Here is a 22,872-nt window from a genome sequence, read left to right on the forward strand (position 1 = left end):
AGTTAAATAAATGCCTCTCAGTTTCATTTTTAATTTCCATGTGTAGGCTGTTTCTTCAAAGTTTTTTATTTGAACAAAAATAAATGCCTCATTATTTGATTGTCCCATTTTTGTGTTTTGAGCTTGTAGTTTGACTGTACCATTATCGTATGTGCATACATTATTATACAGTGCATCCAACCAATAATTGATCTTCTACACTTATGTCTATATGTTGGGCATGAATAAAGCACTGTAGGCCATATATTGTCTTAATATTGTGACTGTGCTATTGGGACTTTGGCTGGCTATAGGCTACACGCCAGGGTGCTGATAGTACAATTCAAATACAATCACAAAGCACTGAGAAATGTAAAATATATTTATTTTGTTTAAAAATCACATTCTCAGGCAATAATCCAAACATGAATAATTCATATTTAAAGAGACATTTATTCATTTGTAAGGTAATCCAAAAAATGGATAATGAAAGGTAACAACCCATTTTTTTCACTGATTCTGATGTTGCGAATTGAACAAAAAAGTGTTAAAGAGAACACAGTAGATGCATCTAGGTCTGGGGCAGGCTACTTCTGTTCTCCTATACAGTGGATAACAGTAAATTATTGCTCTTGGTATGATCAGATGTTGCTCCTGCAGCCCAGATGAAATACAGAACATTAATGTCCATGAAGGGGAACAAAATTAAGGCTGACTATAATCCAGGCAAAAGTGCATCCAGAAATAAAGAAAGCTTCCAACAAAACTAAATCCCCAAAAAACACAGAAATTAAAACAACAAAAAACACTAAAAAGGTGAAAGCACACTGGCAGGACAACATGAGGGTAGCAAAACAGGAGGGCAACATTATGAACTGACAAAGAAAAGACTATTTAGCACTGAGAAATGATTGGGGAGACAAGACAAAAGTGAAACTAATCAGGGCAATCAAAAGGAAGGGAAAAGAGGAACGAAGAACAGAAGTAAAAACACAAGCAACAGACAAGGCAGTTTCAAAATATAACAAGAAATTACTAAAAAGCGACATAAACCTACAGTTAGATAAACAAACAGTGACAGAGAAAATACAAAACTAAAGAAAGGAGTCCACAACAGGTAGACACAGTCTAGAGGACGGCCCAAAGACAGGGAGGACAGGCAGGATCAGTCCAGAGGACAGGGAGGTGGGTGGTGTTGAAGATAGAACCCCCAAAGGACAACCCCTCTGGAGGCTGGTACAGGGTCAGAAAGGGCAGAGCAGACAGGGCAAACTGATGTTTCTAGTGGTGGTTGTCTGCTGGGACTACAGACTCTGCAGCAGGGGAGACTTCATCAGACCCGGACCATGGAAAGTGTCAGCTGACTCTGGAGCAGCCGCTAGTCCAGGGGAAGCATCAGCTAACCATGACAGAGCCCTGGACTTGAACCTGGCTCACCCAGGTGCACACTCCAGGACAGAAGAGACAAACGAGAGGCAGGAACAGAAACAGGACAGCTGTTGGCGACCCTCTGAGACACAGGATTGGAAGACACATTCACTGGATGTTAAATTTAAACACAGGACTGGATGCAGTACACATGGACATCTGAGTGACCTGATGTTATCACGTGTACAGCAGAGAAATGTCAATGTGAAGCTGCATTCTGAAGGAAATGAAATGAAAATATCACATGCTTCTGTGGTCCTGGAGTGTGGCTGAGCAACCAGTCTCACTGGGTTACAGACACCTTTGTCTGATAAACATGTTTTTTGACCGATATTCTGATAATGAACTTTTCATGACCCTACAGATAAAGACTGATAGCCTGACATCAGTTATTTTACCAAAGAAAATGATAACTGCATGGTCTATTTAGATGCAGATAGTTCTCAAAACAACAAACCTGACCTTGTCCAATCCATCACAGCCAGCATTTAGCTGTCCTGTTTCAGTCATTGTGACATTGTCATTGCATGCTAATGCAGCTGAAATGTTCACTAATTGTAGAAGTTCTACTAGAACAAACAGTTACAGGTCATCTTATTATGTTGTTACTTTTCCTCAACACTTAATTGTCTGGTAACATAACTTCTGAAATCAGCATTCTTTAGCAGCTCACACTCTGAGCTTACCACAGCACTTTAAAAAGTTGGATATTCAAAGCATGAACCTGGTGTTACTTAATATTATTAATAAGTCCCATAAATGTTCGTCAATGTCTCAGGCCTTCTGACTCAACTTGCCCTGTCCATGGCTTCCAGCATCAAGCACACTGATTCCTACTGAAGAAGTCAATCTTTAAAAGTACTCTACAAAAAACCCCAAAAACATCTCCCCATTGTAGTTTTTAGAGAATCTGATTCAAACAGGGCTACACAGTGGCTCGTGGTTAGCACCGTCGCTTCAAAGCTAGAAGATCCCCGGTTTGCGTCCCGGCCTTCCTGGGATCTTTTTGCATGGAATTTGCATGTTCTTCCTGTGCATGTGTGGGTTTTCTCCGTGTTCTCCAGCTTCCTCCCACAGTCCAAAAACATGCTGAGGTTAACTGGTGATTCCAAATTGTCTGTAGGTGTGAATGTGCGTGTGATTGTTTGTCTCTATATGTAGCCCTGTGATAGACTGGTGACCTGTCCAGGGTGTCCCCTGCCTTCACCCTCAGTCAGCTGGGATAGACTCCAGCACCCATGATCCTAATGAGGATTAGTGGTGTATAGATAATAGATGGATGATTCAAACAGGAGGAAATTGTGTACTTTGGGGGACAGTTTTCGGCAGCAGATTAGAGACTGGAGTGAATACTTCTGGCAGCAACGCAATGCGTTTTGGAGTGAGTCAAAATGCAATGTGTGTGTTCCTGGTCATGAAGGAGCTTGTCACTCAGTAGAGCAGTGGGCATCATGTGGTTTGAATCTTTTTTAGACAGCTATTGAGCTCTGGGTCATACAGGCATTACATATGTGAGACTTTGGATACACACATAGTGCTTGTTAGTGGGACTGTCATTGTTGCTTCAGGATTTTGTGAGAATAAAACCTGCTTATCCCCTGAGCTTGTATTGACTGAGATTTTTTCTAAAATTCCAAATGACTGGTACAGAAATCTTTGTCGGCATCACGTTTCTCGTTTTACTCAGTTGAACTGACATGCAGCCATCCAAACACTGTGGCTGTTCAATTAGGTTATTAGTTGACCTCTTATCCATTAACAGCTTGTGTGATGGATTTAGTACACAGCAACATAGCACCAGCAAACATGTAGAGTGTGTGGTTTGCTGTTAAAATGGTAATTCACAAACTGTATGTGATTTATTTATTTTTTGGCACATGAATGTGTCTGTGTTTTGCTGTGTAGGTGTGTGTGAATCATATTAAAGCCTCTCTCTTCCTCACTCTGGATACAAACAGCTACATTAGAGCTAAACACATGAGAATGTGTGTGCGTGCAGGCATATGCAGGAGCAGACTGCTATGTACGGAGCTAGATGAGTGGGCTGGCATTTTATTATTCATAATATGTGATGGCTCTATGTACACCCTGAGCAGTTTTGAGATGTTGGACCCCATTAATAATCTGTTCTGCAGTTACATCTTCTCCCTTGTTTTGTTACTGAACAGTGTGTTTGTTCTGTTGGCCTGTGCTGCGTAACTGATAGACTGAGGTACTGCACTGAAGGAAGCCACATTCACATTAAAGGAAAATAAATGCACATGTTCAAAGAGTCTTGTAGTTTCTGAAGTGCTGTAAGTGTTGCATTGTATATTTTCAAGTCAAAGCTGCATTAAGAATTAAGTTGTAGAAATGTTTACACAATAACATGCCACTATACATAAAACGTTTGACTATAGTGGGTGTGTAGAATTTACTGGCATCTAGCGGTGAAGTTGAAGATTGTAACCGACTACCCCTCCCTTTCCATGTGTGTAGGAGAACCTGTGGTGGTTGCCAGGTAAATGTAGAAATAGAGTATGGTTTGGCATTGTTCATTTGAAACATACCAGTACCTGGAATCCTTTCTTCACTACTTTACTCTCTCTGTAACAGCAAAAATGTAATTTAAGTCCAGACTTCTCAGAATAAGCATTATTATTTATCTACTCTTGTGTGGCATACCAACACTTTAATTATTAAATAATGCTGTACATACACATATCAGCCACAACACTAAAACCACTGGCACTTGAAGTGAATAGCATTGATCCTCTTATTACAAGACCACACTATAATTAGGTATAAAGAGTATAAGTAAGCCCAAATGTCAGTATAACTGTATGTACTGTGTTTGTTGCACCAGAAAAGGAAATAAGGGCCTGGTTTATAACATTAGGATGTTATGGCATCTGTGTGTCTTTCTCGTCACTCCACAGTTGGTCTTGGAAAGTAAAGGCCAGTTTGTAGCTATGAGCCAGCCTATAGTAAAGACTCTAAAACCAGAGTTCTCTCCTGCCACAGTTAGGAGTAACTGGTCTAGAAGGGTTGGGTATTTGGCAGTGCCATGTTAAGAGCACAGCCTAATCAGAACTAGGTTGAAAGCGTTGGTTTAGAACAAACTTGTGAGAAGTTCATGGTACTGACCATACATGAGCTTGATTCTGTTGTGTAGAAAAGCCAACAGCAATCCTTCCTCCTGCGCATGTTTCAGAGTGTGCATGAAGAGTGGAGGTCTGTTGTCTCTCTCTCTCTAACATATACTCTGCTTTCTCACCCAGGACCCATGCACTCTCACTTACTGATATTTGGCTTCGATTGATCGACATGAATCAGTATTCGATTGCCCATTTTGGGCTTCTGTACCAATATGGCACTGCAACTTGGCAGACTCCATGGAAGAGAACCAACTCCTTACCTAAACAAAATCAAAATAATTCATAGTTTTAGGTGATTTTCCACAAATTAAAACATCAGACGCTGTTTATAGAATATCTGTTAGCAGAAATGGAAGATATAGTTCTTGACCTGAATTCTACACACCTCTTTCTAGGCATTTACATGATCCTATTGTTTGACAGTTTCCAATATTTACTGCTGACCATAAGATGTATCGCACCCACTGTAGTTGTCTGTGGTGTCTAGTCATTTAACTCTGCAGACTTTAATTCTTTCTACAAAATTCTGTCAGCGTCATAGCACCCTAAATGCTATAATATACACGCTGTGTAGGTGATTGCCATAAGGACTGCTGCTGATTGGTGTTGTAAAATGTGTTGTAAAATGGTTTACATTATAATCATGTGAAATTACCCTGTATGTACAGTTTAGACTGTACTGGCTCTAAACACATTTTTTGCAGTGATGCATGAAGTCATCATCATGGTAGGAAAATATGGCACACATTCAGCTGCTGGTCTATGTGTACATTTTGGTAAGAAAGAGGACATATCAGAGAAATAGCTGAAATCAAAGTACATCCCATATATCTACATCGTTGGATTAAAAGCACAATCACATTATGGTATTTACAGGGGCTCTGCTTTAATTGTATTGTGGCTTTAACTACATTACAGTGGTGATTGATGGAAACATTTTAAAATGCTATTTGTTGTTCCTCAGTAAGGTCTGACAGTAGTTGTGTATAGACATGTTTCACCTGCATGTTTTTTTAAAAGCAGTACTAGACAGTTGAAAATTCCTGCAATATTTCATATTTCCCATTAGATTGTGTTGGCAGCTGTATGCTCTAGATTGCTGATTTTCAGAAAGGGAAAGCAGTTAGACGCATCTCTCTGAAGCTGTGAGTTGCTGCTGAGTTGTGAGTTTCAGAATGCAGTTAGCTTGTCAGCTGTTGCTGTCAGCAGTGGAGCTGCAGCAGTCACAACACATTCATTTTATTTTACAGTCAATTATTAAAAATCTTATTCTGAACTCTCCCCCTGCAGGTTGGAGTGGGTCGAGATCATTGAGCCACGAACGCGGGAGCGTATGTACGCCAACCTGCTTACTGGCGAGTGTGTGTGGGACCCTCCACAGGGTGTTTGCATCAAGCGGACTGGTGACAACCAGTGGTGGGAGCTGTTTGACCCCAACACCTCTCGCTTCTACTACTACAATGCCTCCACCCAGCGTACAGTGTGGCACCGACCTCAGGGCTGCGACATTATCCCACTGGCCAAGCTGCAGACTCTGAAGCAGCACACAGATCCCACCAACCCCCGATCTGCAGGTGGAGGAGGTGGGAGAGCGTCTGCAGACAACAGTCCAGGACGGAACAGTGGAGTTAGCCGAGAGGGAAGCACCTCCTCCTCCCTCGACCAGGAGCTTTCTGAAAAACAGGGCAACAGAGAGGACGCCGACAGGTAAGACTGCTGCTCAACTGATAGGGACTAATAGTCTCCCAAACAGGCACCCATTTATTCTTCTGGACATCATATATGTCTCTTACATCCAGGTGTGTTTGCATGTGTTTGAGTACAGTGTACAGTCAAGCCTGAAATTATTCATACCCCTAGCAAATTTTGACTAAAAGTTACTTTTAAATGGAAATAAAAGCTAAGAAATATATCCACAATGATGCCTCTTGTACGTCATCTTATTATCTTTTGGGAAACACCTGTGTCATTTCCAATCAAAAATAAACTTGCTGGTTGAACAAAAGTAACTTTATGTCAAAATTTGTTAGGGGTATGAATAATTTCGGGCTTGACTGTATATGTGTAGAGTTGTGTAAAGAAGGAGCTACACAAAGTCTGGTGAAGTTCCTCCAGCAACAGTTGTTATATTTGCATTTCCCTCCAAAAATTCAAGTAATTCTGTTGTCATGACAATGTGATGCCTCCATTCCTGACATATAACACAAAAATCAACCTTCATCACTGTAGACAGTCTGGAGACACTGAGACATACAGGACATGCAGCTGTGAGTTAGTAGTAATAGTGTAGTGGTGTTGTAATGGGAGTGGCTGGATATTTAAAATTTGTGAATGGGGTCTTGCCAACCTAAAAGTAGCCTATGCATATTTACCCCTCATCAGCACACCTGAGGTCCACACGGACCATGCGGACCCCAGGGGTATATAACTTGTCATATTTTTTTATTTACAAGTTGGATTTTTCAGTCCCTTTATGTAGTTGTCACCCACATAGTTGCCATCACATTCACTAAGGCTTATTTGATTCCAACCAGGTTTGTGGTGTATATATAGAAAAAATCATTTGCAGGACTGTGCATCCTTTATTTATGTATGTTTGTGTTATGTTGCTCTTGTGAGGACTGCTTCAATTGCATTGTGTTTTATTTCAATTCAGGAGTACTTACACTAATATTGTAAGCAATACACGTCAGTAATCATCAATAGTAATTTCATTGTTTCTTTCATATTTGTATCTATAGATGACACAAATTTTAGGAAAATATATATTGAGAGGATATGGACAGGTACAGAAATGTGAAACAGATGAAATACTACTGGGGTCCAGCTGGACCCCAAGTGTACGGACTAATAGGTTTTGCCACGTGTACTGATGATGGTTAAGTGACAGTTGTCTCGTCTTCTCCTGAGCATTTCTTTCTGTCTTATCATCCTGCCCTGGCTTTCTGTTTCTGTTGCTGTCCATTCATTTCTTTTCTCTCTTACCTTCAGAGCCTCTCACCTCTTTTTACACTCAGTTTATCTTTCTGTCTCTTACCCTCAGCATCCCCCTCCTCCACTCCCCTCTATCTAACAATTCTTGGTTTGCTCTGATCTGCTGCAGTCTACAGTGATTGGTGGATGTGCTTGGCTGGGGTCACAGTGTCCTGCAAATGTCTTCTCTGCCTCAGCAAGCGGACACACACACACACACGCGCACACACACACACACACACACACACACACACACACACACACACACACACACACACACACACACACACACACACACACACAACACAGTGTGTGAGTGAAGTCATGGTTCTAGCCAGTTATTAGAGTTGTGTACACAGAGAGGAACAGCAAATCACTGCTCTTAGAACAATTACACCCTCTGTCTGTAGCTCAAGGAGAACATGTGAAGACACACAGATTTGTCAGAACACCATAGCTATTTTATTACCACCCTAATGACCTGCTGACCAGCTGCCGATTTTGAAATTTGCTTCCATGTTGTTTTGAAGGTATGAGTAATTAAAAAGATCTGGACTTTTAGACACTAAGTGGTCAGCAGTTTTAAATATTATACACAGCCAAAACGACTGGTGTTTGTTACAAGCAGCACAACCTTCATCATCATTAACAATTTTTAAAGCCAATTCATGCTTTCGGTGCATCTTTGAAAGGGTATACATGATGTATGTTCTGTCGTCCATTCAAGCTTGCCAGAATCTGTGTTGACCCCTCTGCAAATGTCTGTGTGCAGCCCAAATTTTGTGACCAAGTGATCTGTTTGACTGCACATGTGCCAGGAAAACAAATGGTACTTACAACAAATGTACACTACCAGTCAAAAGTTTGGACGTATCTTCTCATTCAGTGGTTTTTCTTTATTTTCAATGACTATTTATGTCAGGGCCCCCTCCTCTGTCCCAGCTTCAGCCCCCACCTGACCTCCCTCATCCTCCCTCATCCTCCCTCTCCCCCTCCTTTCTCCTCTCCCTCGCTCCACCTGCCTGCTGAAGCCTGGCAGAGCTGCTCAGTCCAGCTGCCATGCATCTCTAATCACTCATCAACGGAACTTTGGGCAGCTGTGGTGCAGCACATCTGTGATCCATCCACGCCATAAAAGCCGGTCTCACACTCCACACCCTGCCATATAGTAAACTCTGCTCACGCATTCCGCTGGCCCAGCTGCCCGGTTCTACCAGTCCTGCTTCCCGTCTCCTGTACTCCGGATTCTGCCCTGACCAGACCTCCCCCCCTTGGACTCATTGCCCCCACCTGCTCCCCTCGCCCCCAGAAACATCCTGCCTGCCGTGTTTCCCCCTCGTCCTTGGAACATCCTGCCTGCCGCCCCCCTGGAACGAGGCACTCCTGCCCGCTCTCCGCCACCAACCAACACCCACCACAGAGGACGCCTACCGGGCCGCCGGTTCCTGGTACAGTCACCCCCCACCCTCCCCTATTAGCTAGTTACTTTGATTATCCTGGACCTTTAGTTTACCTTCCTCATTCCTTGTTATTATCCTGTTTGTTAACCAATAAATCCGCCTTTGTTCCTGCCTCAGTTCCTCATCTGTGTGCTCTCTGCTCGGGTTCACCCCTATGCCGTGACAATTTACATTGTAGATTCTCACTGAAGGCATCAAAACTATGAGTGAAAACGTGGAATTATGTAGTAAACAAAAAAAATGTGAAATAAGTCAAAACATGTTTTATATTTTAGATTCTTCAAAATAGCCACCCTTTGCTTTGATTACTGCTTTGCACGCTCTTGGCATTCTCTGGATGAGCTTCATGAGGTAGTCACCAGTCTACATTATGAGAAGTGACTATATGAACTAGGTTCTTTCTTATCCACACCTTTATAATTCATCATTCAGAAAACTCTAAGTAGTCACTGCCAGACTGTAAAGGTGTTTTGATTTGAGCATGCTTTCTATTGAACGAGCCCCGACTCAGTGAGAAATTCCAAATTCCCTAGAAATCCCTGAGCACACTGTGCTTTATGCACCTCCAGAATAATCCCAGTGTCACAGCCCACTCTGTAACCAGCTGCTACATCCTGTAGAAAGTAAAAAATAACTACCTTTCAGAAATATTCATGGGAACCCTGTGTGTATTTCTGTGTTCAGTGTGAGGGGCGATGCAACCATCTGCTTAATAGACTGACATGTAGTTCAGTAGATTGCAGTATGATTCTGCATAACCATGCAATGGCCTTTATTATGCTGTGTTGTCCCATTGAAAAACAATGCAGCAGCTCAACTGGTTGAGCAGGAAACCCATAAACAGGAGCTATCAGTCCCTGCTACAGTAGCCATGGATACATTCACACCCATGGCAAGATTTGCTGTATGTCAGTTAAACTCTCTCCTCCACCTTTCCTGTCTGTCCTCCACTGTATTTCAATAAAGGTTTCAAAAATGCCCCAAATTATTGAAAAAAAGAAGAAAAAGATAAAAACTTTACCACTGAGCCAGGGCAGTTTCAATGACCACAGTTGGTGGTTGCTCAGCTTGGTGCAAGTATTCCCATTCTTGTTGAAAAAACAGAAACACATACATGACTTCTAGTGACCAAGTCCAGTGACCAGTCATAACAGAACTCGTCTCAAGACAGTTCACATTGTGAGGTGGAGACTGAAATTCCTCTTGAGTACATGGTGACAGTGGGAAGAGAAACAACCTCAGACAGAACAGAAGGAATGATGGCCATCTGCCTCAACTGGTTGTGGTGACAAGGGTTGAAAGTGAAACCATTTTGGCCTGGAAACAGTCCAGTATATAAAGATACTGTCAAATGATGGTGATGTCAGCTGGTTCATCAAGCCAGCATACTGGTCCACCGCAGCCTGTTTAAACTTGCACACTCCCTGCATTCAGATATAATCTCTTTCTTCTTCGTACTGAACTTGAAATCAAATGGCATGATATTCTTTAGTCCTATTGTTTTATCATAGTGACTTTTAGCAGATGGCTGTCTGTTTAGTGAGGAGGATGAGTGTCAGTCTGAAGATGGTCTCAGGAGAGAGTGAACACTGTTAAGGAGAGCAGGACAGGCAGTTTGTCAGAGACTGCACATTTTCCTCCCTGACAGATGTGAGCTATTGACCTCTACACATCTCTCCCTCCCTGTGCACACCAAGGATCCTATTAAGGGAGGGAGTGAGGGAGGAACAAATGGACAAAAAGGGGGCAGAGATAGTAAAGGATGGGGAGAAGGACAAGAGATCAGGAAGAAGATGCTAAATGAAAAGTGCTTTGATTGACAACTTTGGCTGATGACATTGCTTTACATTCCAGCTAAAGGTTAGGTCTGTCAAACTTTTTTTCTGTATTTTGCTCAGTTTTTTGTCAGAGCCTTCTGCTTTTTCACCCCTGCTGTGGTTCCATTCAAAAAAGTGTGGAGCTGTATTTTGCTATGCAGCGCTACTGTCACTCTGTACCCTGCTATTGGCAGCCAAAATAACCTTGTTTCATCGGTGAGCAGGCCTTTTCTAATTGGTCTTCCTTGTCCCTGGTTAGGGAATTTTTTTTTTTTATTGGAAATGGACTCTGACGTAGCTAAAAACACAACTCACACAACACACGTGTTGACGATGCCTTATGCTCCACAACAGTTCTAGTTGCTCTCTCTTCATCATGCTGGAATGTTCCTCTTCTGCCAGCCCTCTGTAGACTGGGAGTCATCTTGTCAGCCTGTGTTTTGGTACATCCACATTCATTCATGATGCATATATAAATCTCCGCCTAATCTCCCTAACACCTTTCACACTCATACAACCACTTATCATCATGTCTGTCTTTTACTGCCAAGACTGTGCATTCACTGTGGTGTTCCTGACACAGTTCGTGTCAGGACTCTGAACTACTAAGTCTGCAAAGAACAAAGGAGCGACCTGGGTACCATAATCCTCTGAGCATCACACTCATGATCTGAATTAGCCTCTAAACAGACCCATGCATAGAGAGGACACTCAAACCTCCTGCCTCAGTCTCTCTTGTTCTGGTCTAAACATGTGGGCTCATGCTTGAACACAAGGACAAGGACCAACACACACACACACACACACACGCGCACACACACACACACACACACACACACACACACACACACACACACTTTAAACACACTTTAATCATCTTGTAAGTAACTGGTTGGTTATAGTTATTCATTGAGTTATTAATCAGAATATCAAATTGATAGCTTCGTGCATTGACTGATTTATAAGACTGATCTTTTGAATCAGTTTCTTCCATTGATGGAGGCACCCCGCTTTTTAACTAATGATTTACAGAGGGTAATTTAATAACCTAGTAACAGGATTAAGCAGGATTCTTTTTTTTTGATGCCATCTATGCTACGTATTACACTGTCCTTTACACTATCTGTGATCTAACAGAAACTCCAGTTTCCTTTGCTAACTCCTGTACTAAATCTGAAACACTTACCCATCTGTTTATGTAGAGGTGCAAGTAATGCACAGTCTGTGGCATTGTTTTGGGAGGATGACAACTGTGCCTCTGATTAGTGGTTCAATGGCTCATTCTGTACTTCCTGATTGCTGCTCTAACTGTATTAAGACTGATTGTTAGTTGATCATTGATCTTCTTGTAGCCTTTTCTATCTTTGTGACATTTCACATTCAGATGATTTTTTTTCTATGTCAATTATTTTCCACATGGGGCCATGGTGCAAATACACAGTTAGGCACTGTGAATACATCCCAAACTGAGAAAATCCTGGTGTTAAGGGGTCATATTATAAGCATTTTTATGCAGTTAGGCTGATTGGAAGTCAGAGCTGTTTCATTGATCACAGATGCCAGCATCCTAAGAATAAATAAATGGGAGAAATATGATCTCTCTTATTGGTTCCTGTCAGAACTCTGGCTGCAGCATTTTGTGTCAGCTGGAGTTTGTAAGAGAATTATTGGGACATCCTGATAATAAGGGATTACAATAGTCCAGCCTAGAAGATACAAATACATGGACTAGTTTTTCAGCATCACTCTGAGTCAAGATGTTCCTGATTTTTACAGTATTATTTAGATTAAAGAAAACTGTCCTACAAACTTCTTTTACATGTCTGTTGAACAACATATCCTGATCAAAAATAACTCCAAAGTTTTTTTACAGTAGAACTTGAGGCCAAAGCAATGCCATGTAGAGTAACTATCTGGTTAGATAGTGTGTTTCTGAGGTGTTTGGGGCCAAATACAACAACCTCAGTTTTGTCTGAATTGAGTAGAAGAAAATTACAGATCATCCTGGCATTTACAGTCAAGCCCGAAATTATTCATACCCCTAGCAAATTTTAACTAAAAGTTACTTTTAAATGTAAATAAAAGCTGAGAAATTATTTTTTCCACAATGATGCCTCTTGTACATCATCTTATTATCTTTTGGGAAACACCTATGTCATTTCCAATCAAAAAAACAAAAACTTGATGGTTGAATAAAAGTAATTTTAAGTCCAAATTTGTTAGGGGTATGAATAATTCCGGGCTTGACTGTATGTCCTTCAGCCATGTCTAGAGTTTGACTAACTGATTGGTTTAATTTGGTTTCATAGATAAATATAACTGGATTCCATCTGCATAACAATGGAAATTAATGCAGTGTTTCTTAATAATATTGCCTGAGGGGAGCATGTACAAAGTAATTAATACTGATCCTAACACAGAACCCTGTGGAACTCCATAATTAACTGAGCCGAAGAATCATCATTACCATGATCAAACTGCAATCTGCTTAATATATATACACCTACATATACAGTTTAATGAGGTTCCTTTAATAGTCTCTGTGTTAACATGCTGTGATCAGCTGTATCAAATGCAGCACAGAGATCCAGTATACAAGTATTGAACTAGTCCACTGTCTGAAACTGTAAGAAGGTCATTGGTGACTTTCACCGGGGCTGTTTCTGTACTATGATGTATTCTAAATCCTGACTGAAACTTTTCAAACAAACCTTTTCTGTGCAGATAATTACAAAGTTAGTAACAGCAACTTGTTAAAGAATTGTGGAAATAAAAGGGATGTTGGATATGAGCTTATAGTTGGCTAAAACACCTGGATCCAGAGTAGGCTTTTTGAGTAGTGGTTTTATTACAGTGATCTTAAATGTCTATCGTACACAGTCTGTTAATAGAGAGGTTGATGATGTCTGATACCTGAGTATTAATAAAAGGAAAGATGTCCTTGAATAGTTTGGTTGGGATGCTGTCTGACAGACGTTGCTGGTTTAAAAGATTTGACCATCGACATGAGCTCTGAGAGATTTACAACAGAGAAGCAGTCCAAGTATAAGTCTGGTTCTATGGATGCTTTCAGAGCTGCTGCATCTACAGACATGTTCAGGACTTTTAGTCTAATATTCAAAGCTTTATTTGTGAAGAAGGTCATGAAGTCAGTAATACTGAGAGCTAAAGGAACAGAAGGCTCCACAGAGCAGTGACTCTTTGTCAGCCTGGCTACAGGGCTGAAAAGAAATCTGAGGCTCTTCTTGTTATTCTCAATTAAAGATGAATAATGGGTAGTTCTTCTGCTACAAATCACTTTTTTGTATGTGAGAAAACCATCTTTCCAGGCTAGATTAAATTCTGCTGAATGTGTATAGCAACACTGCCTTTCCAGTCTTCTTGAATTTTGTTTTAAGATGTGCATTCTTTCATTATACCATGGAGCTATTTATTATAATTTATTGCCTTCTTTTTAGAAGGCCAATGGTGACAGCTGATGTACGCAAATCAAGACTTTTCACAGGAATTATTTCATTTTACCAACATAGAAAATTCTCCCCTATTTTACATGAACTGACTGAATAAGCAGCTTCTCTTGGAATCACGATGAATGGTAATGAAAGTAAGTGAAGCCAGTCATGGTGATGGTGACTATAGCTGTGTTCCATACTAAACTATAGTGGTGGCACAATCAACATCCACACACCTATAGCTACTGTCTGTCCACAGTAGAATGTCTCTATGACTGGGAGTTGATGAAGCAATAGAAATATGTTTGTAGTCAAAGTAAAATGAGAGGAAGGATGTGCAAGTCGATGCTACAGTGTCACAGACAGATGGGACAGATTGGAACAGGCAGTGAATGTGTAAATTGATTTGAAGGTCAAATGGTCATGAATAATTTAACAATAAGAAGAAAAAGAATGACAGTCACTGTGTAGTAAGAAGCAGGAAACAGAGGGAAAAGGATGGTGGGTAAAAATATAGGAATAGATAGACAAATGACAAGGAGAAGTTTTCGTGCAGAGGGTGGCTGCGATGAGGAAAAAGAAAGGAAGTGGGTTAGAGTGTGGAGCATTTTACACTGCATGCTAGAACAGCCTGCCATGCTTAATCCTGCTCTTTGTCCCTAATCTCACACACACATATGCATGTTAGCATCGACAAATACACAAACACACTGGCACTATTGAGCACTAGCCCCGGGGATGAGTCTGTGGAAGTATTTGCAAACCGAGGGTGGCCAAAGCTGCAATCGATTTCACACTTCCATCCCTCTCACCCAGTTCACCTCTTGTTCTTCATCCCTCACTGCTCTCCCTCCTCCTCTCTCCTGTCATCTGGCGAGCGGAATGGGAGGGGGATGACTGAGTGAATGTAAGCTGATGAAGTAAAGGTCTGTTGTTGCCACTGGCTGCTGTTTGGTGGATTTTAGCTCTGACAGTGTCTGCACATTAAATATTATTATCACTAAAACCTTTTCTATTGCTTCAAGTGAACCAAGATGATTTAAAAACAGCAATAATTCAGCAATGCGACCCTCTGATAGGAATGTAATGTAGAGAAATTATTTAATTTTCTGACATGCCTCCCTGTAGAACATGAAAGCAATTTATTTTCACCAAACATAAATTTATCAAATTTTTATCAACCATGATTTATATTGGGGAAACTTGTACCAAAGCAAGCAGAGAATAATAAATTTGACAAAAAATTCATGTAGAAGTTAAAGTCACACACTGTTTTCAAATGAAAAAGTCAATTTTATTATCCACGTGCCAGTATTACACTTTGGAGCACCCTCAAATGGAATGTGTTTCGTGTGACTTTGTAGTATCAAAGTAACCAACTGTACGCATGTAGAAACCAGACACACTTTCAGGCTCTTTCAGACACAGATTGTGTTGCACTCTGCTGTATGCATGAAAAGTACAGGCAGCGGTTGTGTTACAAATGAAAAGAGCCTCAGTGAGAGGTTCCAGTCCTGCCTACCCTCAGTTCTCACACCTGATCCAGTCCCTGTGTAGAGCTGGCATGATTGTTCGACTGTGGTTTACAAAAAACACTTGAAATTAAAGTGCAATGTAAAGGCATCCACATGTGTTTGTGAAACCAGTCTCTCTTTTTTCTCCTCTCTTCTTCTGTCAGGACTTCTCCCTTCAGGTGGAACACTGGTACAAAGGAACGAATGCTGATCAAAGTGACAGACAGAGAGCCCAGCTTCTTGGCCCATCAGGGAAATGGTTACTCTCCCTGTGACCCCCCCACCCCCGGTGCTCCTCCTGGAGGGGGCACCATGTCACGAGCCCGTCGCTCCTCTGGAGGGAACCTTCCTTCAGAGCCTGATGGCTCACCTGTTCTCTATGCTGATCGCCGTCAGTCTCCTTTCCTGAAGCGGGCTGAGCTGGGTGGCACTGGTACCCATCGACGTTCCTCAGCCGACTCCCAGCCCCCCTCACCCCGATACGCCTATGAACCCCCGCTGTACGAGGAACCGCCATCAGAATACCAGCCCCCTCCTATCTACGAAGAGCCTCCTACTGACATGCATCTCTCTGACTCGTCCTTCTACAGCACTGGCAAGTCACCTGCTCGCAAGTCTTCAGCCCCTCTCTACCACTCCCCAAAGCAGGGCCAGTCTCCTTATGGCCAGCTGGTTCTGACCAGGCAGAAATGTCCAGAGAAGACCCAGAGCCTGGAGTACAGTCCTGTGGGGAAGGAGTATGTCAAGCAGCTGGTGTATGTAGAGCAGTCTACTTCCAGCCCTCGCTTCAAGACTGCAGACCGTCTTCTGCGTTATGGTACTACTGGGGGCTATGGTGGTTCATATGGGGGGTCCTACACACTGCAGCACAGCCAGTCTCTGATCAGAGACCCCCGCCTACTGCTGGATTACAGTGGGGAGGGTGGAGAGGGAGGCCAGAGGTTGCTTTATGAGGACTCCATATCTTGGACATCCAGCCAGACCCACTCCCTCTCCTCCTCCTCTACTGCCGGTCCTGGGGCTTTCTCTCCCAGTGGAAACCGCAAACGCAAAAGTCGTAAACCATCCCTCCCTCAGGAGTTGGCACGCTGCGGGGAGGGAGAACTGGCAGGTACCGCGTCTGAAGCTATGCTGGCCCAGGCCAGACTGGCATGGGAGGCTCAACAAGTGATGAAACAGAGGAGCAGCTGGGACTCTGGGCAGGGAGGAGGGATGGCCCAGAGTGGGGGTTCCAAAGATGGCTATGAAAGTGATGGGGCGGTGCCTCTGCCGTTGCCGGGACCAGTGGTAAGGGCCTTCAGTGAGGATGAGGCGCTGGCGCAGAGTGATGGCCACCACTGGAAACGCAGCACCTTTGATCGGCTGGGCTTCCCTCAGGCCCTGCTGGAGAAAAGCCTCTCTGTTCAGACCAACCTGGCCTCACCTGAGCCTTACCTCCACCCTTCACAGGTATGCATGCTGGGATTCTGTATCCAATCCCATGACAACAGAACAATTCCATTTTAGTCATTAGTAATGAGTTTTACATTTTTAGTTGATCTAATTATCTGACTTCTCATGTCTGCTTTGATGAGTAGAAGAATGTTTTGATAATTGACAAAACTTCCAAACTTTATCATATATAGTTTTAGGCTATCTGTACCTATCAGTTATGCTTAGCTTATTATGCAAAAATAAGTTTTATTGTTATTCCTATAATTTTTACACAATTCATATTCAGAATGTCTAGTAGGTTGAAAGTTATTGTACAGGCATAGGTACATTTGATACAGAAATTGTTCAGGCCCCCTCACTTTTTGCACAGATTACTGTTTTGTGGGTTCACCTTAAATGCATAAAATTGGCATAGAGCACATGGATCAGAATGCACCTGGATCAGTCAGAACACATAACAAGCTTGCTGGCTCTCAGCAGGTGTAAATGCTATCGGACAAAATTCTGAAGAAAACACAGAATTTGATCATAATTTTCTGATGTTTCTGCGATTCTGTTAGGGTTATAGTATCATCTATCTGTCATAAATGAAAGCATATGATAAGCTAGACAACCAGAGAGCTGATCTCTTACCTGGAACTGCAACCATCACTCACACTGTAGCACCCACACAAACACTGTCAGCAAATGGCCCAGTCAGATCTGATCTGTTCTGTGTTATAGTCCCACCCTGGTGGAAACCAAGGATGTTTGATGTAACCCTACTGAGCTTGAGATTGCTTATATAAAAGTTACACTGTTGCCTGGTTCAGCAAGATATTACCTACAGTAGCACCAAGCTCAGGGAGCACGCACACATATATCCACATATAAAATAGTAAAACAAAAAATGAGCAGATGTGGTTACTGCGTTTGTTTTAGCTGTTATAATTATAGACTGTCACATCAGTAAAGATGGAAGTTATTTTCCTCTAGAGTGTACTTTTAAATAGAACAGTCCAAGACAGTTCATACACATGATGTGAAAATACATCCAGTACTAGAAATGCTTTATTAATTTTCCTTAAGTCAAGAATATTCAAAGATCAAGTAAAAGTAGATTCCAATTTAAATAATTTCCTCTTCCACTGATCACATATTTAGTCCACAACAGCTGTAAACTCACTGTTTCACTGTTGAACTTAGAAACAGCAGCTGAGAAACAGTTTCACCTCACAGTACCTTTAGAAGATGTCCTAGAAGATGTTTGTCATCACACATGGGCATCATCAGCCAAGGCAATAGCCCAGTTTTCATGAAAGTTTATCTGTACCAGTTAGTCACAGAGCCTTAGACACTGTGCCCAGTGTGAGGCCACTCAGTGAAAGACGGAATTTAAACATGTCCATTCTAATGGCAGCTGGCCAACTCCAGCTATTGACTGAACATGTAATATAGTAAGACTGAAAACTCCCTACAGCAACTAAATGAACCTTGAAGTGAGATTGTTTTGTCTATTGTCCTTATCTTTTCATGTCGACTATTTAAGTTGTGCACAGTTCTGCTTTCAATAAAGGACCTTTGGCTAACTTGAGACAAAATATGTCACATTTTAACTCTTATTAATAGTCAGACTAAGTTAACTGATCTCTTACAGCTGGTAAACAACATTAATGAGACTGATAAGTGTTGATGAAAGTGTATCTTGTTTAATTCTGATACAAGGCAGGCATGAAATGAGCACATGATTACTGGTTGCTATGCCATATGGCTTTACCCTCAGAGGCCTTGACAAGATAAGGACTGGGAAGCACTTAGCCAAGAGGAAAATGGGCTGTTGCTCACCTCCCTGTCTCTTTCTGCTCCCACTTTTATTTCCTCTCACTTCCTCTCTCTTTAAATTCAGCAATGCAACGCTTCAGTTTAAGGTTGAGACCATGAAGGGAGGAATCTACTCAGCAGAATCCACCTTTGAAAGAAGAGAAAGAATGGCAGTGGATGAAGTGGAAAGAGAAGAGGGTAGAGAGAATGAAGGATGAATGAGCAGGGATAGAGAGAGACAAGGGTTTTATTCAGCAGTGGAGAAGGACTCAAAATACCAGAATAGCTGTAAAACTGCAGCCACCATGATGGAAGCTACTTGCTGTAAACCACAGGCAAGGTTGTGGTGGGGGAAAATATTTTACATGTATCTATTGACATCAAATAAAAAGTGAAGCACAGCAAAATATGTAAAGAGAGCAGCAATGTATTTGCATCTTTTTCGAAAAGACATTTATTCACTTTCTTTCTGAAGATGAGATTTTTTGATTGATACTGTGTCAATTAGTGAGCTTTAGGAAAGTTGGAGGTGAATTAGCGGTTTCCCTCTGCTGCAGACTTTACACTGAGCTACGATCACTACATCGTGACTCCATCTCTGTACCTACCACACAGACACCAGAGTCATATCCATTTACTCAACAAGTCTGCTTACCTGATTGAATTATTCCTTCAACCAAAATGTAACAAAAATAGACTGTCCTAAATAAATTACAGTAGTCATACAACACATACATATAGAAATGTTAAAATGCTGAATATGCCATCCTGTAAAATTTTATAGAAACTTACCACATCAATACTAATAGACTTTGATAAATAATCATTAAATTAATGATCCCCTGTAATGTCCATCTTGCACTCACAGCGCCATCACAGATACATCAGAATGCACCTTATGGCAGACTACTAAACTGGACCCCAGAGTGTTAAAGCCCAAGGACAACTGCCACAGATACCTGCAGAGAGGACGAAACATAAACTGCAGGAGAGAGACACAAGTTAATGACAATGCAATGGTGGCATAGAAATGTATGGAGAAAGAGAGAGAGAGTAGAGGAGAGGTGCTTGGTGCATCATGGGAATCCTCCAGCATTCAAGGCCTATAGCAGCATAACTAAGAGATGGTTCAGGATCACCCATCGCAGCCCTAACTATCAGCTTTATCAAAGAGGAAAGTTTTAAGCCTAATCTTAGAGATGGTGTCTGCCTCCAGAACCCAAACTGGGAGCTGATTCCACAACAGAAGAGCTGATCACTGAAGGTTCTGCCTGGCATTCTGCTTCTGGAAACTCTGGGAACCACAAGTAAACCTGCAGTCTGAGAGTGAAGTGTTCTGTTAGGATGATATGGTAGAATGCGGTGTTTTAAGATAGTATGGAGCTGGTCATTAAGTTATGTCTGAGAAGAGAAGGATTTTAAATACTATCCTGGATTTTACAGGGAGCCAGTAAAGAGAAGCTAATGTGGGAGAAATGATCTTGGTTACTGGTTCCTGTCAGGACACTGGCTGCAGTATTTTGGATCAGACGGAGGTTGACCCATTGTGTTTTGATTTACCTCCACTCACCAGAAGAACTATCAGGGTTATAGACATTTTTCCTTGTTTTAGCGGTTGATTGCATTTGGTGTCAAAACTTACTCATCATCTTCTTGGAGTTTGACAGAACTAAATCTAAATATGAATTGTATTCAGTATGATTTACTCATGCTAATAAAATGTACATAAAACCCAATGGAAATCATAACATATCATAATGTTAAAATATACTTCTACAAACTCATTATCTTGCCTTAAAATCATTGTATTTGAATTTTTTTTTTGTCTTAACAGTACTGTTAAGCAGAATTCCCTATAATTTCACTAAAATGTAGCATGTGTTTGTGTTCTAGTTACCGTTTACTTTCTTGGGGCTTTTTTCTTTCTATACGGTATCAGTATTGCAACCACTGCATGCAAGATGACACCGTAGAGGCTTCTTGCAACTGTGATGTTCATAATGACTGTTTTTAAAAACCTCTTCCCTGTGTTATGTGTTGCCGATCCACAGCTGTTACTTTGAATTGTTTTTTCAGTCAAGGCACTAAGGAATAAATGGATTCTCTGATGCATTGCAATAACTTTGTTGGAATTTCCATATTAACACATCAGTATTAATGCTAGTTCACTCGCTGCTAAAGAAACATTGTAAATGTTGTGTAGCATCAGTATAGAAAGAAATTACATCATCTGCTTTCTCTCTCCCTCTGTCTTTCTTGGTTTCTTCATCTTCACCTGTCAGTCGGAGGACCTCGGCGCCTGTGCGCAGTTTGAAGCCAGTCGAAATGCCAGGAATATGATGCCCAGTGCCAGCTGTGGCATTTTCCCAGAATTCACCCTGAGGAAGCCCTCCTCAGAGACCGACATTGAGAACTGGGCATCCAAGCACTTCAACAAACACACACAGGTACTCAGGAGGATGTGACACATCTGTCTCTTTGTCCTGTTAGCTGCATCTTCTGTTCGTATTTCTGTTTTTAGCATTTCTGAAATCATCTAATGTTTTCTGTGTTCTGCGCTGTCTTCTCATATTTTATTCTTCAGTTTAAGTGTACTACTTATTACGCTATTTTGCCTTTTTCTGAGCACTTTTGTTATTGACTTTCAGCATGACAGAGACAGCGTCGGAGCCAAACAATATTTTGTGGGGGTGGGCAGTCTGACACCAATACTCACACTGTGACTGAACAGAAAGTGATATATTGTTTTTCTTACTGTTCTTACTTTTATCATTTGCTTATGCAGGCATGGATACCATGTAGAAGTACACTATAAGACTCTTATATAATAACATCAGTTCATTTAACAATTTAAAAGGTTGAATACTTGTTCCAAGTTCTGTATTTTTATTTGTTGATATTACAGGGCCTGGGCCCCCCTTTGTCTCCACCCCTGGACACAGTTCATTTACAACATTCTGTTAATGAATTTATTCCAGTTTGTAACAGCAGACATGAGAATGTTTTATTCAGCACTGTGTCAGATGAAAATGTCAGTGTTGATATCTCACATTTGGTAACACAGTTGATGAAAAATCTTGAGAAATATAGATTTTCACTGATCGCTAATGTAATCACATTTAGTTATTCAAATAGTTATACGGGTCAATATATAATCGCGGGACTTATTGTAACATAGTTGACAGGTATCATTGTTGACATTGTTGCCTGTTTCCTAAAATCAACATGGCCGCCTATAACCAAACACCACATGGCATTTTTACAGAGAGATTCTTCTAAATATTAATTTTACAATTGAGTAGTTTAGTAATTGTTTAGCTAATTAGAAGATGGATGTTACTAAATTCTGACAGTTATTTAGTTGACATTTTAGTGATATCCAATCATTTTTATTAATAAGTGATTGTTTCCATAATAAATAATTATAGAATTTGTAAAGACATGATCATAATGAAAATAAAAACATTAACTTTTTTACTTTTAATAAAAATGCATGCAAGACATATCCCATGGACTTCAAATGTCCCTCAATTATATATTGATCCACACATGAGTTAAGCTTGATTTCTCATTCTTGACCTTGCAGACAGAAGCTGGGAAAAAACACACTTAACACAAGGTCACAACAAAAAGGAATAATGCTGCAACAACCACTTAGACAAGAATTATGCCTACAGGCCCAGCACCCTGAAATCCTCAAAAAAGCACACCACTGACAGGACTACATTAAATTTACTGCAGTTTAGTCACAGCTACCTGCAGGTATGTTAGTTATCAGGAAGAAATTCGGCCCAGAAGGCCTCAGTATGTTCAAGTACGTTAATGAATCCCTTCATGTTGCCATTTAAAGGTTGGTTCATTTTGCCAGAAGTTGGTCT

At 41.2% G+C, this 22,872-nt stretch overlaps 1 protein-coding gene across 1 annotated transcript in view; it reads left to right on the top strand.

The window, feature by feature from the left end:
- Window positions 1–22,872, top strand: part of arhgap39 (Rho GTPase activating protein 39) — a 96,090-nt gene that overhangs the window by 55,301 nt on the left and 17,917 nt on the right. Inside the window, exons 2-4 of the mRNA XM_023263378.3 lie at window positions 5,835–6,251; window positions 15,925–17,209; window positions 21,277–21,441. Coding sequence (XP_023119146.1) covers window positions 5,835–6,251; window positions 15,925–17,209; window positions 21,277–21,441 — 1,867 coding nt within the window. The remainder of the gene's footprint in view (window positions 1–5,834; window positions 6,252–15,924; window positions 17,210–21,276; window positions 21,442–22,872) is intronic.

Source organism: Amphiprion ocellaris, chromosome 2, assembly GCF_022539595.1.
Source record: "Amphiprion ocellaris isolate individual 3 ecotype Okinawa chromosome 2, ASM2253959v1, whole genome shotgun sequence".
In the NCBI taxonomy this organism is placed as follows: domain Eukaryota; kingdom Metazoa; phylum Chordata; class Actinopteri; family Pomacentridae; genus Amphiprion; species Amphiprion ocellaris.